Below are 22,091 nucleotides of genomic sequence, written 5' to 3' on the forward strand. Positions count from 1 at the left end.
GGGAACCTATTTACTCAGAAGATGAGACTTAGAAGGAAAGCATGCTTAGCTGGGGGGTGCCTCAGGCCTCCAGTTTGAATCCTCTGCCAGACAGATGAGGGAGCTGAGTTCAGCACTTGGAAGAAACCTGGCTCAGGTCACGCAGTGGGCCAGGCTGCCCATTTTTTCTGTTGCCCTTTCTACTACCCCACTGAAGCTTTGCCAGGCTTTTTCACCATAGGTGAGCCTTCTTGCCTCTGGACTCTATCTAGCTTCAAAATTTCAACCCGAAACCATTAGTTGACATAAACTCAGAGAGGTGATCTCATCTCTGCTCATACTGCCAGGTAGGTGTCTCAGTAGACAGTAGCTCTATTAAACTCATATGATATCCTTTGGCCCCCAGGGAGGGGAAAGCAGTGGTTTTTACTTCTCTGAATTTTTATTTGTATCTTCACAATTTGGGGATCTTTCTTAGCCTTCTCTTTGCCTCACTCATATAATTCCAGGGCTTTAGCCCCTCTGGAGGCTGCCTTTAGTGAGTGGGGCAAAGAGAACGAAAGGGTAGTGGTGCATTGTTTCTTTTGGGAATTACTTTTGGCTATAAGTAGAGAACCTGATTAAACTGTGCCTTAAAACATGAGGGATTTTGCTTTACTCATGAAACAAGAAACCTAGAGGTTAGCAGTGGCTGAGTTGGTCCAGTGGCTCATGGACATTGAGACCACATTCTTTAAGATTTTCTTGGCCTTTTTCTGATGATCATGAGATGGCTGTTATCCCTCCAGCCAACACATTTGTGTTCCAGCGGGGAATGGTATCTATATCAGAAAAGCAAAGGCTGTTTCTGAAATCCCCGTAGACTTCTGCTTAGGTCTCATTGACTTGGTCACTCCTAGCTGCGAGGGAGTCTTGGAAAGCAAGTGTTTAGCTTTCCACTGCTAAGATAGAGGAAGTTGGGGGAAAGGGGATTGGAATAGGTGTCCAGTGAGGCTACCTCAGGTGACTACTTGGAATCAAAGTATCTCACTCTGCAGTTTTTATGATCTATGTTTGCCATGCATTTCAGACACACCCCCTGTCCTTTCACAGCCCACTCTCTGGTTAATAGTCCCCGCAGATAGACACTGCAGATGTGTTTGAGGGAGTCGCCACAGGCCGCATGGTGATTCAGAGGTGGCACCGAGCCATACGTTTAGGTTTCCAGCCCCTGCATTTGGACTCCTCCCCCATCCTCACTGCTTCTTACACAGCAGGGTGAGGCCTGGTGCCATGGAAGTCTCATGAGTCTCTTGTCTCCCAGGCCTAGCATCGGTGGAAGCCTACAGCTACAAGACCAACGAGTGGTTCTTTGTGGCCCCGATGAACACGCGGCGGAGCAGTGTGGGTGTGGGCGTTGTGGAGGGTAAGGAGGTGCAGTGGCCGGTGGCCAGGCCTATCTGGCCCACAGGCCTTGTCCTGGGTCCAGCATCCTGCTTGGTGCTTCCTCTACCTTGGTTTATTCCTGAGATCACTCCTCTGAGTTAGGTACTAAAGCATAGACTATTACTTGAACTAAAATGTTATTTGTAGGACAACATTGATTCATCAACCTGTGCTAGTGTGGGAATTTAGATGGAATATCTGTTCATTCAGACATGTGTGCAGACATTCCATCTCTCATGTACATACTCAAGAATACACATGCAAACACAAATGTGTCCTGGGGACAGCGTAACATTCAGCGAGTTAGACATTAATAGAAATATTCTTTTCTCGCGCTGTATTTCTCAGTCTGCACTGGTATTGTGTAATTTAAGTTTTCATTTAAAGGTATACTATTCTAACATACTAAATAAGTCATCTTTGTGAGGGCAAGGATTTTGTCCTCCTTCCAAGGTCGATTGTGTCTTGCAATCTCATTCTCTTGGTGGAACAGAAATTGATTTGTCTGCCAAGTATAAGTGCTTTGTCTAGCCACCTTCTCATTTCTTCTCTTGTTCCTTAGCCAGGAATATCAAACAATAGAGTAGGGGTTAAAAATAGCAAATCCCTGTTAATAGACTCAAGGAACAACCTTGAGTGCGTATTTTTTCAGCTGATGCAGATGGAATGGTTGATGGGGGTTAGAGGAGGTGCCATAATGGTGGTAATTTAAAATATTCCCCTTGACAAAGGCTTTTGTGAGCATGTTCTGCATGTGGAAGAAGTGCTGTCTGTTAGCACGCCCTGTTGACATGGAAGACAGGCTGGGAATTTGTTTCTTCTGCCCCTCCTGAATCTGAAGCTCTTTCGGCTGTGGACACCCTGGGGCAGCAGAGTCCAATTTACAGCTGTGGTGAGAATATTGAGGGAGGAACTTAAGTGGACTCTGCTTCACTGTGGCCTTGAAGAGACAGCTCTCTGCACTGTCTGGCTTCCTCTCCTCCCTCTCATCATCTCATTACCATGGCTATACAGTTTGAATGACACTGAAAAAAAAAAATGGAGGAAATCGCAATAATTTGCTACTGGCTGCCTCGAAGAATAGCTATTTAGGAAAAGCCTGTGTGGATCAGAGTATAGGCAGAAGCTCCCCAAGAGAGCGGAGAGTGTGCTATGGAGATTGTCGCATCTGAACCAGCACACACCGTACAAGTAGCCTGGACCGTAGAAGAGCTGCTTAGTCAGGTTTTAAAAAAATTTTGACTTTGGTGCTTGCAGAACTGAGGAGGGTGTGTTTTTCTTCTAGATGGGTCAATTGAGAGGACTCTGGGGCAGAAAACAAAGCCAGGCTCGATGATGATAGAAGAAAAACATTTTTACATTTGATAATACAGCAGTAGTTCTGGTAGCAGAGTATAGGTTTGAGCCTGAGAATCTTTCTAACTTAAAAGAATTGCGGATTTTCAAATACTAGTAGTATTCTTGGTGTCTATCCATCAAGAAAGCACATATGACCAAAAAATCTACCAAGTAATCCTGTTAAATGGATTTGCATTTGGCAATGTTTATTTAGTCTACAACTAGTGTGACTCCTCCCTCTGTTCCCACAGAAGAGACCATCCCATTGCATTTTAAGACTAAATTTTAAACCCAGAATGTTTGGATTTCTGCTTTGGGATAGCTCAAATGCCAAATGTTTCCTCCTGTGTCCAACCTCACTGTCAGCTCTCAGCCCCGGGCAGAAATGATACTCTTGGGTAGCAGCTTAATGGTATTTTAATTTAAAAGTAGATGATGGCACCTCAGGGCTCTTGTGTATGGCTCAGAGATCACAAGGTAGTCTGCAGAAAAATTCCAGCCACCCTGGCCCACAGTGCACAAAGAACACTCCATTCACACATTGTACCTGCCAGGGTTGTGGAAGGGGTAGAGACAATGGCTAAGACAGGTTTTGGGTTCTCATTGAAGAAGATTTTTCCATATTTATTTCATCTGCTATTTCAAGCCTTTAGCCAGAAAGGTGGTCTGCCTGCGTATAGCTGGGGGCCTTCTAGCTTTCCATCTATTCAGTGCTGGTGTCTTGTTCTAGAGAAAATTTAACCTAATTCACCAGCAAGATTATGTTGAGCCCCAGTGGTGCCAGGCCATAGCTTTGGGCTGGGTATTTGGGGGTACTTATTTAGAATGTTCAGTGTTTGCTTCTAAGGAGCTCATGGCTTAAGAGCAAGTAGAATATGTGAAGAAATGTGAAGGATGCTTTGCTTGGTTGAGGAGTAAGTTGGTGGTCCCCTGGAGAAAGAGGGAACAGAATTCTGAGGTAAGGGTGCCCCAGTTGGTTGCAGATAGGGTTTTAGCTGAGCTCTGGTTTCATGCCAGTGTCCCTGGCACCACACTCAGCCACTTTGTCTGTTGCAGGGAAGCTATATGCTGTTGGGGGTTATGATGGAGCTTCCCGCCAGTGTCTGAGCACTGTGGAGCAGTACAACCCAGCGACCAACGAGTGGATATACGTGGCGGACATGAGCACCCGTCGCAGTGGCGCAGGTATGGGAGAACTTCGGGATGCTGGTTGTGTCTGATTTGCTAACAAGTGGGTCTTTACTTTTTTTGTTTGTTTGTTTCATTTTAGATTCAGAGGGTACATGTGCAGGTTTGTTACATGGATATACTGCATAACGGTTGGGTTTGGGCTTCTAGTGTACCCATCACCCAAATAGTGGCCATTGTACCTAATGGATAATTTTTCAACTTTCACCTTCCTTCCAGCCTCATCCCTTTTGGAATCTCCAGTGTCTATTGTTCTCATCTTTATGTCCATGTATACCCATTATTTAGCCTGTACATATAAGTGAGAAAATGCGGTATTTGATTTTCTGTTTCTGGATTATCTCACTTAGGATTATGGCTTCCAGCTCCATCCATGTTGCCGCAAAGGACATAATTTCACTCTTTCTTTGGCTGCATAAGATTCCATGGTGTATACATACTGTATTTTCTTTAATCAACCATTGATGGATACTTAGATTGATTATATAACTTTGCTGTTGTCAATAGTGCTGTTTTAAATATAACAATTGTACATGTCTTTTTAGTATAATGATTTCTTTTCCTTTGCATAGATACCCAGTAGTGGGATTGCTGGGTCAAATGGTAGTTATATTTTGAGTTCTTTGAGAAATCCCCATACTGTTTTTCCATAGAGGTTGTATTAATTTATATTTCCACAACAGTGTATAAGCATACCCTTTTCTCTGCAACCATGCTAATGTCTTTTTTTTTTTTTTTGAGATGGAGTCTCACTCTGTTGCCCAGGCTGGAGTGCAGTGGTGCCATCTTGGTTCACTGCAAGGTCCGCCTCCCTGCAAGCTCCACCTCCTGGGTTCACGTCATTCTTCTGCCTCAGCCTCCTGAGTAGCAAGGACTACAGGCACCCACCACCATGCCCCACTAATTTTTTGTATTTGTAGTAGAGATGGGGTTTCACCGTGGTAGCCAGGATGGTCTTGATCTCCTGACCTCGTGATCCATCCACCTCGGCCTCCCAGAGCGCTGGGATTGCAGGCGTGAGCCACTGCACCCGGCCTTTTTTGACTTTTTAATAGCTGCCTGACAAGTATAAGATGATATCTCATTGTGGTTTTAATCTTCCTTTTTCTGATGATAATCATCAGATGTTAAGCAGTTTTTCATATGATTATTGGTCACTGGCATGCCTTATTTTGAGAAATGTCTGTATGTATATCCTTTGCCTGCTTATTAATGGGGTTGTTTTTTCCTTGTTGAGTTGTTGGAGTTCCTTGTATATTCTGGACATTAGTCCTTTGTTGAGGGCATAATTTGCAAATATTTTCTCCCATTCTGTGGGTTGACTGTTTACTCTGTTGATTATTTCTTATGCTGTGCAGAAGCCTTTTTTTTGTTTGTTTAATTAAGTTCCATTTGCCTATTTTTGTTTTTGTTGCACTTGCTGTTGGCATCTTAGTCATAAATTCTTTGCCTAGGCCAATGCCCTGAAGAGTTTTTCCTAGGTTTTCTTCTAGGACTTTTATAGTTTCAGGTCTTACATTTAAGTCTTTAATCCATCTTCAGTTAATTTTTGTATATGGTAAGAGACAGAGGTCTAGTTTCATTCTTGTGTATGCGGCTAGCCACATACAGCACCATTTATTGAATAGAGTTTCTTTTCCCTATTTTTTTTATTTTTGTTGACTTTTTTGAAGATCATCTTGTTTTAAGTATGTGGTTTTGTTTCTGGGTTCTCTATTCTGTTCCATTGATCTCTGTGTCTATTTTTGTACCAGTACCATGCTGTTTTAGTTACCATAGCCTTGTAATATAATTTGAAGTCAGGTAATGTGATACTTCTGGCTTTGTTCTTTTTGGTTAAGATTGGCTTTGGCTATTCAGGCTCTTTTTTGGTTCTACATAAACTTTAGGATTGTTTATTCTAATTCTATGAAGAACGATGTTGATAGTTTGATAGGAATTGTGTTGAATCTGTAGATTCCTTCAGGGAATATGGTCATTTTAATGACATTGATTCTTCCAATCCATGAGTATGGGATGTTTTTCCATTTGTTTGTGTAATCTGTGATTTCTTTAGTCAGTCACAAGTGGGTATTGGTTCAACAACCTAACATTTTATTTTACCTCCTCCTTCTTTCGTTTTGCTGTATATAATCCCACTAGCACCTTTGCAGCTAGACACAGCACTTATAAGTTAACCTTTCCTGGGGGATCACCAGAGAATGGATGAGATAATACGCTCCTCATCATCGCTTATGTTTCTATGAAGGTGTTTACATCTTTTGAAAGTGAAGGCTTACTATGTGCCAGGCACTGTCCTAACAAGTACTTTTTATGCCTCAATCCATTTAATCCTCACTGCAGCCCTACAATGTGGATACAATATGAATTCCACTTATCAGATTTAGAAAGGAAGGCTGCCAGTGGTTGAGTAATTTGCCCAAGGTCATATAATTAGTAATGCTGACTCCAGAGTTAGTTTTTTAAATCCCTAAATTATCAGTCTTATTCCTCTGAAGTAGTAGGACAAGTCTTCAGTTGACAAAGCTGAGCTTGCCTGTCTGGGATTGAAAGCCAAGCTATTAGTGTTCATGTCTGGAGATAACTTATGTCCCCTACTCCCACTTTTCCTCAGTTCAACGCATTCCCCAACATGGGAAGAAAATGACTTTCCAAAAGGTTTTCCACTTCTACTTCTTGTCAGAAAACCAGAAGGTCTATGGTCCTTTGGGATTTTTCAGGAAGCGGAGCAACAACCCCTTCTCCCCTGCTTTGTCTTCCCATCCATTGTCTTAGAGGCCCAAAGGGAAGGGTCTGAGGGCAGACAGAGGCATCAGTCCACTGGCTCTTTATTGCTGGTTCCTGTGGTCAGTGGTGACTGATTACCAATCTGATCCTGGCGGGAAGGCTGTGTGACTTCTGAGAAGGGTAGCCACATTCCCACAATGTTATTCCTTTCTCTCTCTCTCTCTTTTTTTGTGTGTATTTTTGGAGATTGAGTTGTGATCTCATTTTATAGTACCAAACATATGACCACTTCCTCAGCATTCTTTAAAAAGTACGCTATTTTAATATTTTTAAAGAGCCTTTGTGTGCTCACTGGTTTCAAAAATAAAATCTGCATGATGCCATTTAAGAAGTGTTTGTGTTTGGAGTGCTATTTTAAGGGAATTTTTGTCTCTGCTGATTCTGACAGGTTGGCCCTTCCTGAATGTGGAGCCATTGCCTGGAAGTCAGGAGGCCCGGGACTTGGTGCTGGGTCTGCTCTCATTTGCCATATGACCTTCCTTGGGCAAATCCCTTCCCTTATTCTGGCCTCTCATTCCTTTTATGTGAAATGAGTGGGTTGTAGGGTTGTAGTAGATGTTCCCTAAGAACCAAGTCAATCCACAAATCCCATGATTCTTTTCCTGTCGTAAACCTCTTTTGGAAATTTTGGTTTCTAAAGTTTTGGTAGAATCTTCTTCGTACTCCCTAGAAATCCTCTGTTGTGACGTAAGGGGTGAGAGCTCAGCATGCCTGGGGCAGCACACCCTGAGATGCGTGACTGCTCCTAGGGCCGAAAGCCTGGGGAGGCAGCCAGGCGTGAAGCCGCGAGGGCAGACCTGCGTTAGGAAGCTCAGGCTTGTCTCTGTGGAGGGAGCCGCCTTTGGAGACTACAGCTGCTTTGTCTCCGCCAAGCTGCTGGAATGGTTATTGCTGGGTGGACATCACCTGGCCCTATTCCTGTCTCTTACCTACACTGGAGGACCTGGAGGGTGACACGTCTGTTGCCTGGGAGTCCAGTGTCCCTGGGAGGCACACTGACCTTGATTTAGGAAATCAAAACCAAGCCTTTTTCCTGAGGTTACTGTCAGAGCCCTGGCCTCAGACTCCCAGGTCAACCTTTCTTCAGTGCTTCACTTTCGTAAGATTTGGGCAAGTCTCACCTCTGGAGTTGGGAACCCACATGCTTATCAAGGTGGGTGTTCTTGTTGGCTGAAGATCTAGAGACCAAAGGCCCTGGCCTTTGGCTGCCTGAGGCCCTTTGAGGTGCCAGGAGCCCCTGTGGCTCTAGGTCCAGGACGCCACTGCATGCATGTTTATGGATGAGGCTGCACTAGGGCAGAGGCAGAGTTGCCTGAGTGCCTGGAAGGCAGCTCGCTTCCTCAGCAGGGTGTGGGCAATGCTACCAGATGGTTAGGGGAAAAAGAGGCCATCTCTCAGGGAATGTGTATTCCTGCTGAGCATGGAGGAAAGGAAGGTGAGGCAGCTTTGGAACTCAACTAATTTTGTTAAACCTGTCAGTTAGAGAGAGCCATTGTTGATACGACAGCACCATCTGCTGTTAGTTTAGAGCAACTGCTGGGAGCCACTAGCTGGGAGGGATTTTATTAATTTATGTTTTTGTCATTCAAGCAATATCTCTTGAGAACCTACTGCCGTGGGACACAGGGAAGCAGACGAGGACAAGGTAAAAACAGTCCTCATCCATATAGAGTTATAGTCTACAAGTCTGGTTCTTGGGTCTGAAACCTGGCTGCACATCCCAGTCACCTGAGGAACTTTTTCTGACTCCTGACCAGTGTGGAATCTATCTTTCAAAAAGCTTCCCAGTCGATTGAGATGCAGCCTCCCCACGGAGTGGAGTAGTCTGTGGTCCATGGGAACTACTGATCTAGTACAACTCTTTCCCTTTACAAATAGGGAAACTGAGGCCCAGAAAGGGGAAGGGTCACCCAGTGAGCAAGTCAGAGAGGCAAGTCCGGAACACAGGTGTCCTAGCTACCAGGTCAGTTGCACTTTCTAGATACTGTGCTGTCTTCCTTCTTTATGGCTTTCATCTTCTTGTTGTATAAAAGGATTTTGAAAGATTATAGTAAAACTTGTAAACGAAGCAATTCTAGCACTCAGCTCAGGCCGATCAACATGGTTAGTGATCTAATAATGCCCTCTGCAGTACAGGAGGAGAGAAGTGGGCAGAAAGGTCAGCTTCTGCTTACATGACCAGCAGGGAGGCCTCCTTAATAATAATTTCAGGCTGGGCGCGGTGGCTCAAGCCTGTAATCCCAGCACTTTGGGAGGCCGAGACAGGCGGATCACGAGGTCAGGAGATCGAGACCATCCTGGCTAATACGGTGAAACCCCGTCTCTACTAAAAAATACAAAAAAGAAAAAAACTAGCCAGGCGAGGTGGCGGGCGCCTGTAGTCCCAGCTACTCGGGAGGCTGAGGCAGGAGAATCGCATAAACCTGGGAGGCGGAGCTTGCAGTGAGCTGAGATCTGGCCACTGCACTCCAGCCTGGGCGACAGAGCGAGACTCCATCTCAAAAAAAAAAAAAAAAAAAAAAAAATAATAATAATTTCAGCGCTTTTGCTGTGTGGCTAGTTTCCATTTTTAACTCTTTTTAATCAACTAATATAAGGATGAGTAAGTAGTACAACATTGTAGGAAAACTAGGCAATATAGATAGGCAAAAAAGGAAAATGAATGTAATTTACCACTCAGAAATAATTATTCTTAATATTTTAATGGATTTCTTTCAGTATTTTTTGTCTTTTTTTCTTTGCTTATGAACATCGTCCCCTGTATGTATATATGTGTGTATATATTTATGTTTTTTCAAAACAGAATTTGGGTCACATTTGCTTTGTACTTCAAAGTTTTGAGGTTGCGAGTCTTATGAGGAGGCAAGTAGGGTGTCATTATATTTGTTTTACAGATGAGGACACTGAGGTCCAGGGAGACAAAATGGCACTCCCCAAGTCCCCTCACTGGTCAGGGCTGTCCAGGACTGGACCCCAGGCCTCCTGATTTCTGGTTACTGTAGCCAGCCTGAGGCTGGGACACTGTGCTCTGCCTTTCAGGGGTTGGAGTGCTTAGTGGACAGCTGTACGCCACAGGTGGGCATGATGGGCCTTTGGTGAGGAAGAGCGTTGAGGTTTACGATCCTGGAACAAATACCTGGAAGCAAGTGGCAGACATGAACATGTGCCGGCGCAATGCAGGTAATGACTGCTCTCTCCATCTCCCCTTTGGGGGTCGTGTGCCTTTTTTCCCTGAAGACACTGGATCTAAACAGCAGGGAGATTCCCAGGGTCTGGAGCTGAGTGTATATCCTGAACAGGGAGTGTCCATTTTCCAGGTGGGCTCTCGGTTAGAGGAGGGGAGAAATTGAGACCCCAAAAGCTAGCTGCAGATCCTGCAACCTAGATGCAGAGGATCCCCTTCCTCCCCAATGAAGGGTGATGACTTTTACCGCACACGGATGAGCACAGACCTGGAAAAGTCCTCTGGTTGCCGTCAGTACCCCCTGCCCGACAGCTTTGGTAGGTAGCTAAGCACAGGGCTCTGTGGACAAGGGCCAGACAATGGCACTTGGTTCTATCTTTTCTTTGCCAGTGCCTGGCTAGGAGAACCTCTCACTTCCTACTTGAAACCAGTCTCCTTCCTTGCAGGGACAGTTGGACCCTTGATCAGTTCTCCTTTCCTTATTGCTTTCTTTGTATTCCTGTCTCTCCTTTCCTTCTTGTCTCCTACGCCTTCCTGTAGGAATGATTTACTGTAGAGTATTTAGGTTTATATTTCCTGGAGCATGAGGCCCCTTTTAAGCTATTTCCTTTTTGAGCTTTGCCTTGTGGGTTGTGTACTGTGTCAGTATACCTTTATGCCTCTTTGCTCTAGGAAAGTGTTGGCTTAGCCCAACTTCCCAGGCTGGAAAGACACACAGGTGACTTTCAGGCAGATCCATTTTCATTATTCTCATATTACCTGTTTGCTAAGCCCATTCGTGTCTGACTTGGAAGTGTAAACAGGGGCTGAGGGGATGTTTATTAATTTACTCGTTGCCTAAGCCTGCTGTGATAGAAGTTCTCATTTGGCTTTAAGCCACATGAGCAAAGAATTACAGGACCCTTAAGGCAGCTAGTCTATCTAGAACCTGGGAATTCAGTTTAGATGTAAATGTGTGTTTGCATAAAATTCATGCATAGATATTTCTATTTTTTAATAACAAAAATGAATTACACTATAACACTATTCTGTAACCTGTTTTTTTTTTTTAAAAAAACTCACTTTACAATCTCTCATGAATATCTTATTACAACACTAAACTTATATAATATTATTTTAAATGACTATATCATAATTTAAGCAATCTACTATTGGACACAGGTTATTTCTATCTTTTCTATACTATAAGTAATACTTTGGTTATTATAAACGGTCTTTATAGCTAAATCAGTGCACACATTTAAAATTATTTCTTTAGAATAAAAGGCCAGAAATGGATTTTTTTTTTGAGACAGGGTCTCGCTCTCTCAGGCTAGATTGCAGTGGCATAATCTTGGCTCTGCAACTCTGCCTCCTGGGCTCAAGAGATCCTCCCACCTCAGCCTCCTGAGTAGTTGGGACCACAGGTATGCGCTATCACATCTGGCTAATTTTTGTATTTTTTGTAGAGACAGGGTTTCACCGTGTTGCCCAGGTTGGTCTTGAACTCCTGGGCTCAAGTAATCCATCTGCCTTGGCCTCCCAAAGTGCTGGGATTATGGGTGTGAGCCACTGTGCCTGGCCAGAAGTGGACTTTTTAAATTAGAGGGAGCACATGTATTTTAGATGCCATCCAGGAAGGTGTCCATTTTATCGTCTCACCAGTATTTGAGAGTACCTTCAGCAACACTGATAATTGCTACTTTTTGGGGTATCACCAATCTCTTAATCTAATTTTGAAAAACACACAACATATTGGACTATGGCCTTTGAAAGTCTTAATGAGCAATAATTAATTATGTTTTCGTACGCCTTAGACCCTGCTGCATGAGACCTTGCCCAAAACCCATCTCACTCTGAGATCAGGGTGGGAGCTGTTCCTCATCCCTGGGAGCTGTGTGTGAATGTAGATCCCAGTCTTGTAAAGGGATTACAGACATAACCATCAGCATCACACAGTGTGGATATGACATAGGGCTTATCAGGGAAAAACTTAGCAGCAGAGAAGTAGTAGCATGCATGAAGTCCCCTGAATTGTTGTATTCCCTAGCTCAGGCCTGGCACAGGAGGTCTGTGTACACCTTTCCAGTAGAGAGGGGTCTGTGCCCATATGCTCTACATATGTATAGTGTAGGTATGTGTGTGGCGGAGGGCATACACGTTATAAGTAATCAGACTCCCTGGTCAGGGAAATGATCTCGTTAGGAAGAAGGATCCTTGGAGCCCAGTGGCTGTTGTCAATATTTTCTTCCACTTAGCAAACTCAAACCTGCGGAGCCAAATCTCCGTTGTATTACCATGAAGGGAGGAAAAGAGCCTCCCAGGCTATCCAGAGTTGTCTCTCGATCAATTCTGATCTCTTGGTGCACCTGCTGTGATGTCTCCTATGGCTTTTGTTTGACTCCCAGGGGTCTGTGCAGTGAATGGGCTCCTGTATGTGGTTGGAGGGGATGATGGATCCTGCAACTTGGCTTCGGTGGAGTACTACAATCCTGTCACTGACAAATGGACACTGCTTCCAACCAACATGAGCACGGGGCGGAGCTATGCAGGTCAGTGTGTGCCATCTCCATGTCCATCCCAGAGGCCTCCAACACACTGGGGGTGGGTGGGCCAGTGGGATGAGGGGATGTGAGCTTTCTTAACTTGGGTCTGAGTGCCTCCTCCAGGGATGACAGGTAATTGTTACATGGCTACCACTCTTTCATTCTGAGCTCATGATAGATACTGATAATTAGCACTTATTACCCCCTGCCCCTGCCCTGACCCTGTGAACCTGCAGGTAGCCTCAGAATTTATAACATTTGTTGCATCGAGCCACTCCAACTGAACTGAGTTGTCACAAGACATTTTAGAATTTCATTGCCATTCCTGGTTTACTTTGTGCCAGGCTCCTAGATGGCATAAGATGCAATTCTTGCTGTCCAGAGTTGAATTGGACAACTGGGAAGACAAGATGATGTATATACAAGTTCTAAATGACATACACTAGACAGGCTTTAGCACTTGAAAGACTGGTGAGAACTGGCAAAGCCAGGGAACCCTTCCTGGAGGAGATAGGCTCAATTAAACTTTGAGGCTGGATCACAATATCACAAATAGCTGTCCTTTACTGGGTGGCTGGCTTCGTGCCATGGGGCAGTGTGTTAGGAACAGAGTGTGCATTTGTTCTCATCTTTTCAGCAACTCTTGGGCTGAATGGGACTGTATCCGTTTATTTTATGGATGATGAAACTGAGGTTTGGAGAGTTTAAGTAACTTGCTGAAGGCCACACAGCTAATAAATGGCAAAGTCAGTTCAAACCCAGAGTTCTAAGTCCATGCCCTTTGTGCTACCCCAGCTCAGGGTAAGCCTTAGAGTAAGGCACCAGGCAGGTGTGGAAGCTTCTTCTTGGGGAGTGTGTGTGAGGGGTTTGGTGAGTGGCAGGGGCAGGGGTGGCATCAGAGTTGGTATTTCTCTCTATGGGGAGATGAGCAAGTATATATCCATAGTGTAGTTCAGTTCCTTGTATCTGGTTTTCCAGAACCTGGAATAAAGATAACATTATTTATCCAGCACACACAGAACATACCAAGCATTATCCAAAGTATTTGATAGTCATTATCTCTTTTAATCCATACTTCTTCCAATTCCCATTTTGCATTATAAAGGTCAGTCATTCCATCTTGTTTGACTGCAGAGGAAGATTGTGCTGTGCAGATTTGAAGGAGTTTGCAGCACATTCTTTCAACGTAAGACTTCTGTTGCAATGGACTTTAACTTTTTTCTTCCTTTAGAGTTTTTTTCACCTTTTAATGCTTTTCTTGGCTAAGTATAAAACATTTTAGAAGAAGTTTGATCCTGGAGTAATTCTGTTCTGGGATGAGTGAGACAAGTGAGGATCTTCCCTTGACTCCATGCGTGCTTTAATGAGAGGGAAGAGTTAAGTGTAGGTGGTTAGAATTTCATATATATGCTGAATATTTCATGTACCCTTTCTTCATTGTCTGCCCTCTCCAGAAGTAGGTAGGAAGCAGACAAGCAAACCTGCAATTTTATGTTCAAACCCACTTACTGAGTCTATTATCTTAAAGTCTAAGGAAATGCTCCAAAATGCAAAGATTTGTGGACAAAGTTCTTTATTGGGGCCTTACTCATAATAGGAAAAAACTGAGAATTACTTAATGTCTGACATGAGGGAAATAGTTAATAATCTATAGGGTATTTGTATAGTGTATGGATTTTTAATGTTATGAGAAAACATTTGTAATAGCCTGTTAGGTTAAAAAAGGATACAAAGTTGTATGAACCTTGTGAACTCACACATGTAGTCCTGTATTGCTGGCAGCGGGAGTAGGGGTTGAATAGCTGCTGCTGCTTCTGCAGATGGATATTGGAGTCAGATATGAATTCGAATCCCAGCTCTGCCACTAGCCCTGAGTCTCTGGGCCAGATATCCTATCATACTGAACCCCTGTTGTCTTATTTGTAAAATGGGAATAAAATTAGACTAAGCCTTTTAGGGTACTGTGAGAATGAAATGCAGTGAAGAATGAAATACTGGTGAAGAGCTAAGCACAATGCCTGCCTGGCAGTAGACACCATGCAGTAAATGATTGTGATTATTATTAGATGCTAGAAAGTATTCCAAAAAGACAGTGGTGGTTTTCTTTGTGTGAAGGGATTAAAGCTTTTTTCTTTGTGTTCTGCATTTTCCAGATTTCCCATAATGAGAATATATTACTTTTATAATCAAGATAAAGGTTATATGAAAAAGCAACACAGGAGCCTGCTTTCAAAAACAAAAAGCTACCTTCTGAAAGAGATGTCTGAGATTCAAGTAAGATGCTGTCAAGACCAGGCACCTGGACTCAGGTTCTGCCTGCCTCGAAGCTTCTATGTCTGCACCTTTAGCCAGGAATAAACAGGAAATAGATGTCTTAGCAAAATATCTCCAGTGGGGTATCCTGGCTTGCTTTTAGCCATGTTCTGTCAATCTCATCTTCAACCAGAACATGTTATAGTTGTGGGACTATGTTCAAATAAGGCTCCAGTAACCATCCTGCCTGGAGACACCTATAAGTTAGGATTTCGTGTAGCAACAGGCACCAGAAACCCTGACAGATACTTTCCTAAATAAGGAAGTGAGTGTATTTGTCTCAAGTAGAAAGAAATCCAAGGTTGGCCTGGGGGCTCAGACTGACATTGAAGAACCAGGTTTCTATTCTCTTTTCTGTTCTGCCAGCTTTATCAAGAGCTGCTGCCTCCCCTTGGCCTTGCGTGAACGTTCCAGTCACAACAAGAACAAAGCCAGCGTTGCAACACTGGCACACTTGCCTCTTATTGGCCAGCACTGGGTCACATGGCACATCTAACTGCCAGGCAGTCTGGGAACCTGAGCTTTCAACTTACTGGTGGCTGTAGTCAAGGACAGCAAGTTGGAAGGATGTTGACGGAATCAACCTGTACTATCTGCCATGTAGCCTCAGTCACTTACAGTGAGGTTCTGGGGCATGCGTGGATTTATAGTTAGGTATTGAGCATGGTTCACCCGGACTAAAACAGTAACACAGCGTACATGTCTAGAGCATTTATCAAAGTTGAGATTGTCACACTGGCAGGGTCTGTTAGAGGACATTCGTGTAGGAACTGAGCATAAAGAGGTCAAAGAACTTGCCAAAGGCCATAGTGCAGGTTGACTGGTGGCAGAGCTAGGATTGGAATTCAGTCTTTCTTGCTCCCATGAAGGCAGCCTACTGTACTTTGCACTTCATTCCAGTGTCTTCTAAAAGTAGAGATGAATCACCCATCGCTTCTCTTACAATGAGTCAAATTTAGAGCTGCGTAGCTGCCCCTGGGCACTGAGCATTGTTGGGCTGGGTGCTAGGGCTGGGGACGGGAGTCACCACAGTGAGTCCATGTGATGACACAGGGTGAGGCCACTAGCCAGTGGTGTTTGAGGGACTGTGCTCGTAGGTTCAAGTGTCTTGCCAGGACTTGGCTGTTGGAGTGGGGAACGGCCAGCTGCTAGCAGCCTGAGTCCACAGACACTTCGATATTAGGATAAAAATTGTACACATTTCCCTTGGCTGTGACTCAGGATATCTTGGATTCATGAACTCACTGGGACTCTGAGTAATTTTGGAGAAGCTAAGATGATAACTTTCTCCCCTTTTCTTATTAGGTGTTGCCGTGATTCACAAGTCCTTGTGACCCAAACTCCCACTGCCAGGAGGTGGAGGAAGGAGCAGGTGCTGCCTGTGACTCTGAACAGCAGGACCTTGGTGACTGGATTCAGCTCCCTTGGGAGGGTCTGTGCTGCTGTGAGAACCGCTCTCCTCTGACTTGGCAGACTGGTGTTGTTCATCGCAGTGTGGACACCATTACCCACCCCCGCTCCCCTGAGGTGCTCTGGCCTATGCCCTGAGCAAGGGGGTCCTGACAGCCCCAGGCAGCACCTTTGGGCTTTGTTTTGGTGTTTTTACAGGGACAATACAGACCCTGGAATGTGTGTGTGTGTGTGTGTGTGTGTGTAGAACATGGTGTTTCTCTAAGTTGGGGGGTGAGCGTGTGTGACAGTCTACTGGATTTCTTTACTACTGATCCTTTCGCTGTGTTAAAAATCAAGTCACAGAGACCTCTCTTCTGGATTTGTCCCATGGGGACCCTGAGACTACTAAAGCTGCTTTCTTCCGAAGGTCCAGTTGGACCGTCTGGAAATGTCCAGAAATAACCAGTGAGAGGGGCAGTTCCCTGGCCACGCCCACTTATGTACTTTAACTACTGTGACTTTGTCTGCAGAAGAACTAGAGAATTTTCAAAGCTGCACCGTGTCCTCTGTGTGCTAGAATAAGGGACAAATGGGTTCCCTGCGCTTGTCAGCCCGCTGTTTTTCCTTGAGTTCTCCTACAGGAAGCAGATGAGAACTGCCCAGTCTTCAGGTTTAGGCCACTGGTCTTTGATGTCATAGATTCCAGGCCTGGGAGAAGTTATGTCTCTTCAGCTGGGAAAACTAGCTCTTCAGAGAAGCCTCGGGTAACACTGAAAAAAACAAAAATGGAAAAAAACAAAAAACCAATAACCAAAGTGGTAAGGATTCAGTTCCTGCCTGTAATGGTCTCAGAGAGGGTCCTACTTTTAGGTTTTCCCAGGATGGGACAGTCCCCATTTATACTTAATATCCAGGTTTAATTATTCACAGCACCCCGTTTTACTCCCTGAAGTGTTCTGGTTTGGAGGATAAATAAGAGGTCACCCTCCTCCAAACACAAAGATAGATTTGTGCCTGTGTTGGGTGGAGTCGTGTGTGATTCAGATGGACGTTGGATGGCTTCAAAGGAATATACCACTAGAGCTGGCCCTTGGCGCTTTGTGACAGTGGTCAAGTCTGTCTAATGTCCTTGTCTTCTTTTTCTTGTGCTTTCCCCCTATTCCAGGGTGTGCACCCTCTCCCCAACCCCCAAGAACCCCACTACTGCTTTCCCTGTGAGGTAGGACGTGTCAGTGGGCCCTGGGTTTGAGGCCTCCTGAGGTGTGCTTGCGTTTTAAAAAGGGAGCTTGGGAAGAGCTTTGCTAATTCACAGGTAAAAATTATTAATGATAGAACTTCAAGCATCTTGAGGAGTGGGCATTTGAGGGTGCATGGAGTAATTTGTCTTTAAAAAACTTTAAAGTTGTGCTGTTCGTAAACTAGCAAATTACTCATGCTGGAATTTCTGGCATAAGCAGGGGAAGTCTTGTGTCTGGAGAATAGTCTCATACCTTGCAGTCTGGGACACCCTCCCTACTTTGAGCATCCACCTACAGGAAGCCAAGGAACTTGATGAATCCTGATGTTGGACTTCTGATACGACTGGGCTACTTCCAAGCAGGTGCTGCAGGAGATTGGCATCCCCCAACCCCTGCAGTTAGAAACCCTGGAGTTTTCCCCGCCCGTGGGCCACTTTGTGTATTTACTGTGTATTTATTGTGCCCTAAATGTGCAACTCTCCTAAAGACAAAACTTCTCTTTCTGATGTTAAGCACATGTTTCTTCAACAAGACGCTTGGAGAACAACAAGGTACCCAGAAGTTTTAGAAGCCTTCAGAAGAGGCTAAAATATCCAGCTTTGGGGGACCTGGAAGAAATGTCTCCGAAGGAAGCAAGGCATGTTTTAGTTGAGTACTCTGGTCTCACTATGAAGTGGGGATGACTGTGGCTTCAGAACTCTACCTGGCTGTGGGTTGGAAGCTGATGGAATGGGAAATGTCCTTTCTCCTTCTCTGAGGAAATGTTGAGTCTTGTTTTGGTGTGTCTGTGTGATGGGGATGGGGTTGGGGTTGGGATCTGATGTATGCCGTTCACAGAAGCTCTCAATTTCAGATGACAGGTGAATTCCCCGTCCCTCCCCCACCATTGAGAAGCTAGACTTTCGTGCTGGAGAGGCTATTTTTTATGTGTCATCTTCCAGGGAAGGGTCCCTCCACTGAAAGCTAGTCAGTCATGTTTTCTGTTTTTGGATTTTTGCAATTGGTTTTGCCTTATGTCTCCCTCCCTACAAAGCACTGCCTCTGCTGGGCGTGCTGCCGAGGCCGTGTGTATTTCACCCTCATGTGTCCTTTCTCACGGGGACCAGAACACTGGTACGTCATCACCAAAGCCAATCTGCTCCAGCTGCCCACAGATGCCACCAAAACCTGCTCTCTCTTCATTACCAGGTAGGAGTCTCCTTCCACAGTGGACACAGCAGGCTATTTTCGAGTTTGTGCTGGTCACGTGGTAGATGAAGCCTCTTACTGCCCCACTTAGGGTGGCCACGGCTGCTTGTGAATGCAGCTTTGCCAGTGGCGTATCTGTCATCTGACTGAGGTGGTGAAATGGAATTGAGGCCCAAGGTTAGAAGCAGCCGAGACGCCACTTGGATACTGATTTGAACAATGTGGAAGTCAGATTCTGAATTCCAAAGTTATTTCTCGTAAGTACCCAATGGCATCTCTCCATCTACAAAGTTGCAGTATTATGCAAATGAAAGTGACCTCATTTTCTGCTATGCAATAAGAATACTTAATTCTATTTCCTGACAAGCCAGTTGCAATATCCCCTAAGATGCTTTTTGAGCTGTCTTACTTTGATATCTGTTGTGTAATGTTTGTATATTTCTGAGCCAGATCCTTTCAAAGATTGCCTTTTTATAAAATTGAAGCTGTAGCTTTTAGGCTAAAATTTTAATGTAGATATTTTTATAAGATATTTTTTTCAAGATGTTTGAATCGCTTTTTATTGTCCATGATAATGCGTTCTGTTCTTTGCATCATTCACTCTCAAACATAGTTCATGCCTGTAGCTCTCTTCCTTTTGTTTCTCACCCTCCAGAAGCATATTTTTCAGTAGCTCCAGGTAGATGAGCCTTTTTTTTTAAAAAAATACCATATTCAAGGGAGTCTGCTGAATTTTAAAACACAGTCGCTGGTGTTTCTTGAATTGCTAGGGACTGATGTTATGTTCGACTCAGCTCTTGCCCATCTGTACTGATTGTGTGTGTGTGTGTGTTTTTTTGGAGTCTGCTTTCTGTGGGGGTGAGGCTGGGCTGTCTCATGGTGGCTGCCACTGACGGGCACTGAGGCTGGCACCCTGTGGCATGGAGAAGCCTCAGGGAAAGGCCTGCCCCCCAGCATACACTCCCATAGTGTCCTAGGTCCAGCCGACCATTCCTTATTCTCTTGTATCTCCTTGTTCATCTGAAGCTTCCAATAGCTTGAGGCCTTTGCTGCTGGATGATGCCCTTTTTGGGAGCATCTTGTCTCTGACCTTTAGAAGAGGGGTCGGTCCTCATGATCCCCATGTGTTAAGCATGTGCTTTGCAGGTGCTCACACGACACTTACAACTTACTTCCTGAGCTGTGTCTCTACTCCAGGCTCTGGTTTGTGTATTTATCTGCCATTAGCATCATGATTTTTAAAATTTATTATTATTATTATTATTGTTGGGACAGGTGCCATTTACATTGCCTCTATGCTCCCCATTTGCACCTAGCTGGATCAGGTTGGGAGGCTGAGCAAACTCATATTCCAGTTAGTTGGAGTTTTTAAAGGCTCTGTTTGCCTGGAGAAGCAAGGAGGTTAGAATGTATGTTTTTTTTAAGCATTTGCACTATTTAGAGTCCTAAGCCCCTCATGTTCAGCAGTGCTGTGTTTCTACTGACCAAACAGGAGAGCCAGCAGCACTTCTAGCATTTGGGAATGAAAGAGATTACTTCTGTAGTGGATAATTGCAGCCTCATAGCCCCTGTGCAGCCTTTGTCATGGGACTCAGTGACTCATGGATATAGCATCAGCCATGGCAGGAATGCACAGGACTGTGGCATTTGCAGCATCAAATTGCCCTAGTGCCATGTTTGGTTATGAGATTGTAAATTATTTGCTCCCCCATCCTCCCTCCCCTCGTTTTCAGTGGCAATAGAGGACCCTTGTGCTTTTTGTTTAATTTGCATATTATGTGTAAAATACTTTCTTTGAAAGAAAAGTGAAGACACTGAATGTGTATGTCTGTGTGGGTGCTCTGTCCCTGTGGTTGTCATAGCCAGTCAGACTTGATCACTGACACCCCATACAACATGTTGCATAGGTAAGATCCTCAATCTGGTGTTCTGTGCATGGCTGTTAGGGACTGTATATCTTGTAAAAGGACACTTGTCACATGCTTGATCAGTTACAGCGATAGCTGAAGAAACATTTCCTCAAATGTATTATTTTAACAGGAATCATGTTCTAATTTCCCATCCTTTAATTTTAATAAAAGTTGAACTGTGCAAACTTTTCTCAGTATTTCATTTGTGTCGTTCACTCTCTCTGCTATGTCTCAAACATGAAAAGGACAGATTTATTCCTGTATGTCTTTGGATTAAAAAAATTTTAAGATCTCCTGGGCAAGATCTGGGTTCCTTGGTTTCCATCACTGGCCCCAGCAGAGTGCCAGCCCACAAAGACCTTCTTCAATGAAGCCAATAGAGGACAGTCCCTCAGGGGGGTGTTAGGTGGTTTGGTCAGCTGCCAGATAATCACTGGGAACCACGGAGCGTCAGGTTTGGTGGGGAAGACGGCTAGCTCAGCTGAGCATCATCATTTGGGAGAGGAGCCTTGTATGAAGTGGGGGGTGGATCCCTGGCTCAGCTGTAACTTCTCAAAGCCTCCTGCTCAGAGACCTTAGCTCTCTCGCTAGTTAACAAACCAGTTCCAGGCCCTTTTGAGAGGTCAGTAGCTCTGGCCTGTACCAGGTGACAGATGGACAGCACAGAGGTGTTGGACTTATCTTCAAGCTGGAGAGACTCAAGGGACGAGTGGGAACCCTTAGCCAGATTCCTCCCCATATTTGGGAAAGTAAATTTTGAGCTCCAAGAGGGCACAGCCTGCTTGACTCACCCTGCACTCCGGGTGCCTGGCCCTCAGCTGGCACTCAGGAATAGTTGATGGAAGAGCAAAGAAAGGCACGTGAGTAGGGCTCGGGTGGCAGTGTCTTTCCTGCCTCCAACTCCTCTTCCCTCTCCTGGGCTGGCCTCTGCTGGAGCCTCTGTTCTCCCAGCTGTCACCACTCACCCTCTGCTCCTGTTGAGCAGTTAGACTGCTCAGAAGAATGAGGTCAGGCCTCTTTGAGCCCCACAGATCCTGAGCAGGTGGGCAGGAATGTGTGCCCCTGGGACAGAGGAGGCCCATGAAGGTGAATCCATTTATCTGAGGGTGTGTTGTGAGCAGTGGAGCACACCTGGATGAAACCTACTAACTCTTTTGACCCACAGTTGAATTTGAGCATCAGCCTGAGAAGAGGATTCAGGCTGCGGTTGTTTCAATAATCATAGCAGCTGGCATTTATTTTGCATTTGATGTGTGCCAGGCCCTGTGCTGAATGCTTTAATTCCAGTTAATCTCCATAACACCTCATGGAGGCAAATGACCACATGATGCTCTGCCTAATTCACAGGATTACCGGAGTTAATTAACAGACCCTTGATAAGAGGTGCAGGCCCCCTCCTCCTACTGAAGCTGCTTGCTGAACTGTGCCATCTTCAAATCCCAGAGGCCATACCCTATGAGTGCATTCTGCAGCTAGGAGGTCACCAACGTCTGGCCCTCAAGGGTGGGCAGGGAAGCAGATCCCAGAGCTAGGCTGGAGACCCCTTCTGCGGTCAACCTACTCTGGACCTCACCTGGCCTTGGAGAGGCCTGGCGAGGGGCTGATGGCTAGTGAGGGCTTTGTC

The 22,091-nt window shown here is 44.9% G+C and overlaps 1 protein-coding gene across 7 annotated transcripts in view; it reads left to right on the forward strand.

The window, feature by feature from the left end:
* The window catches only part of KLHL3 (kelch like family member 3), a 283,454-nt gene extending 262,806 nt beyond the window's left edge, over window positions 1-20,648 (forward strand). For 5 of the 7 annotated variants that reach the window (XM_033181127.1, XM_033181126.1, XM_033181125.1 and 2 more), the window contains 5 exons: window positions 1,283-1,384; window positions 3,799-3,927; window positions 9,757-9,897; window positions 12,289-12,432; window positions 16,045-20,648. In XM_033181127.1, the coding sequence (XP_033037018.1) occupies window positions 1,283-1,384; window positions 3,799-3,927; window positions 9,757-9,897; window positions 12,289-12,432; window positions 16,045-16,073 (545 nt within the window). In that variant the 3' untranslated portion in view covers window positions 16,074-20,648. Of the gene's footprint in view, window positions 1-1,282; window positions 1,385-3,798; window positions 3,928-8,595; window positions 8,681-9,756; window positions 9,898-12,288; window positions 12,433-14,579; window positions 14,701-16,044 lie in introns of those variants that run through there. The other 2 variants (XR_004430048.1, XM_033181129.1) reach the window with 2 other exon arrangements.
* Window positions 20,649-22,091: the final 1,443 nt, after the last annotated feature.

Source organism: Trachypithecus francoisi, unplaced genomic scaffold, assembly GCF_009764315.1.
Source record: "Trachypithecus francoisi isolate TF-2019V2 unplaced genomic scaffold, Tfra_2.0 Lachesis_group2, whole genome shotgun sequence".
In the NCBI taxonomy this organism is placed as follows: Eukaryota; Metazoa; Chordata; class Mammalia; order Primates; family Cercopithecidae; genus Trachypithecus; species Trachypithecus francoisi.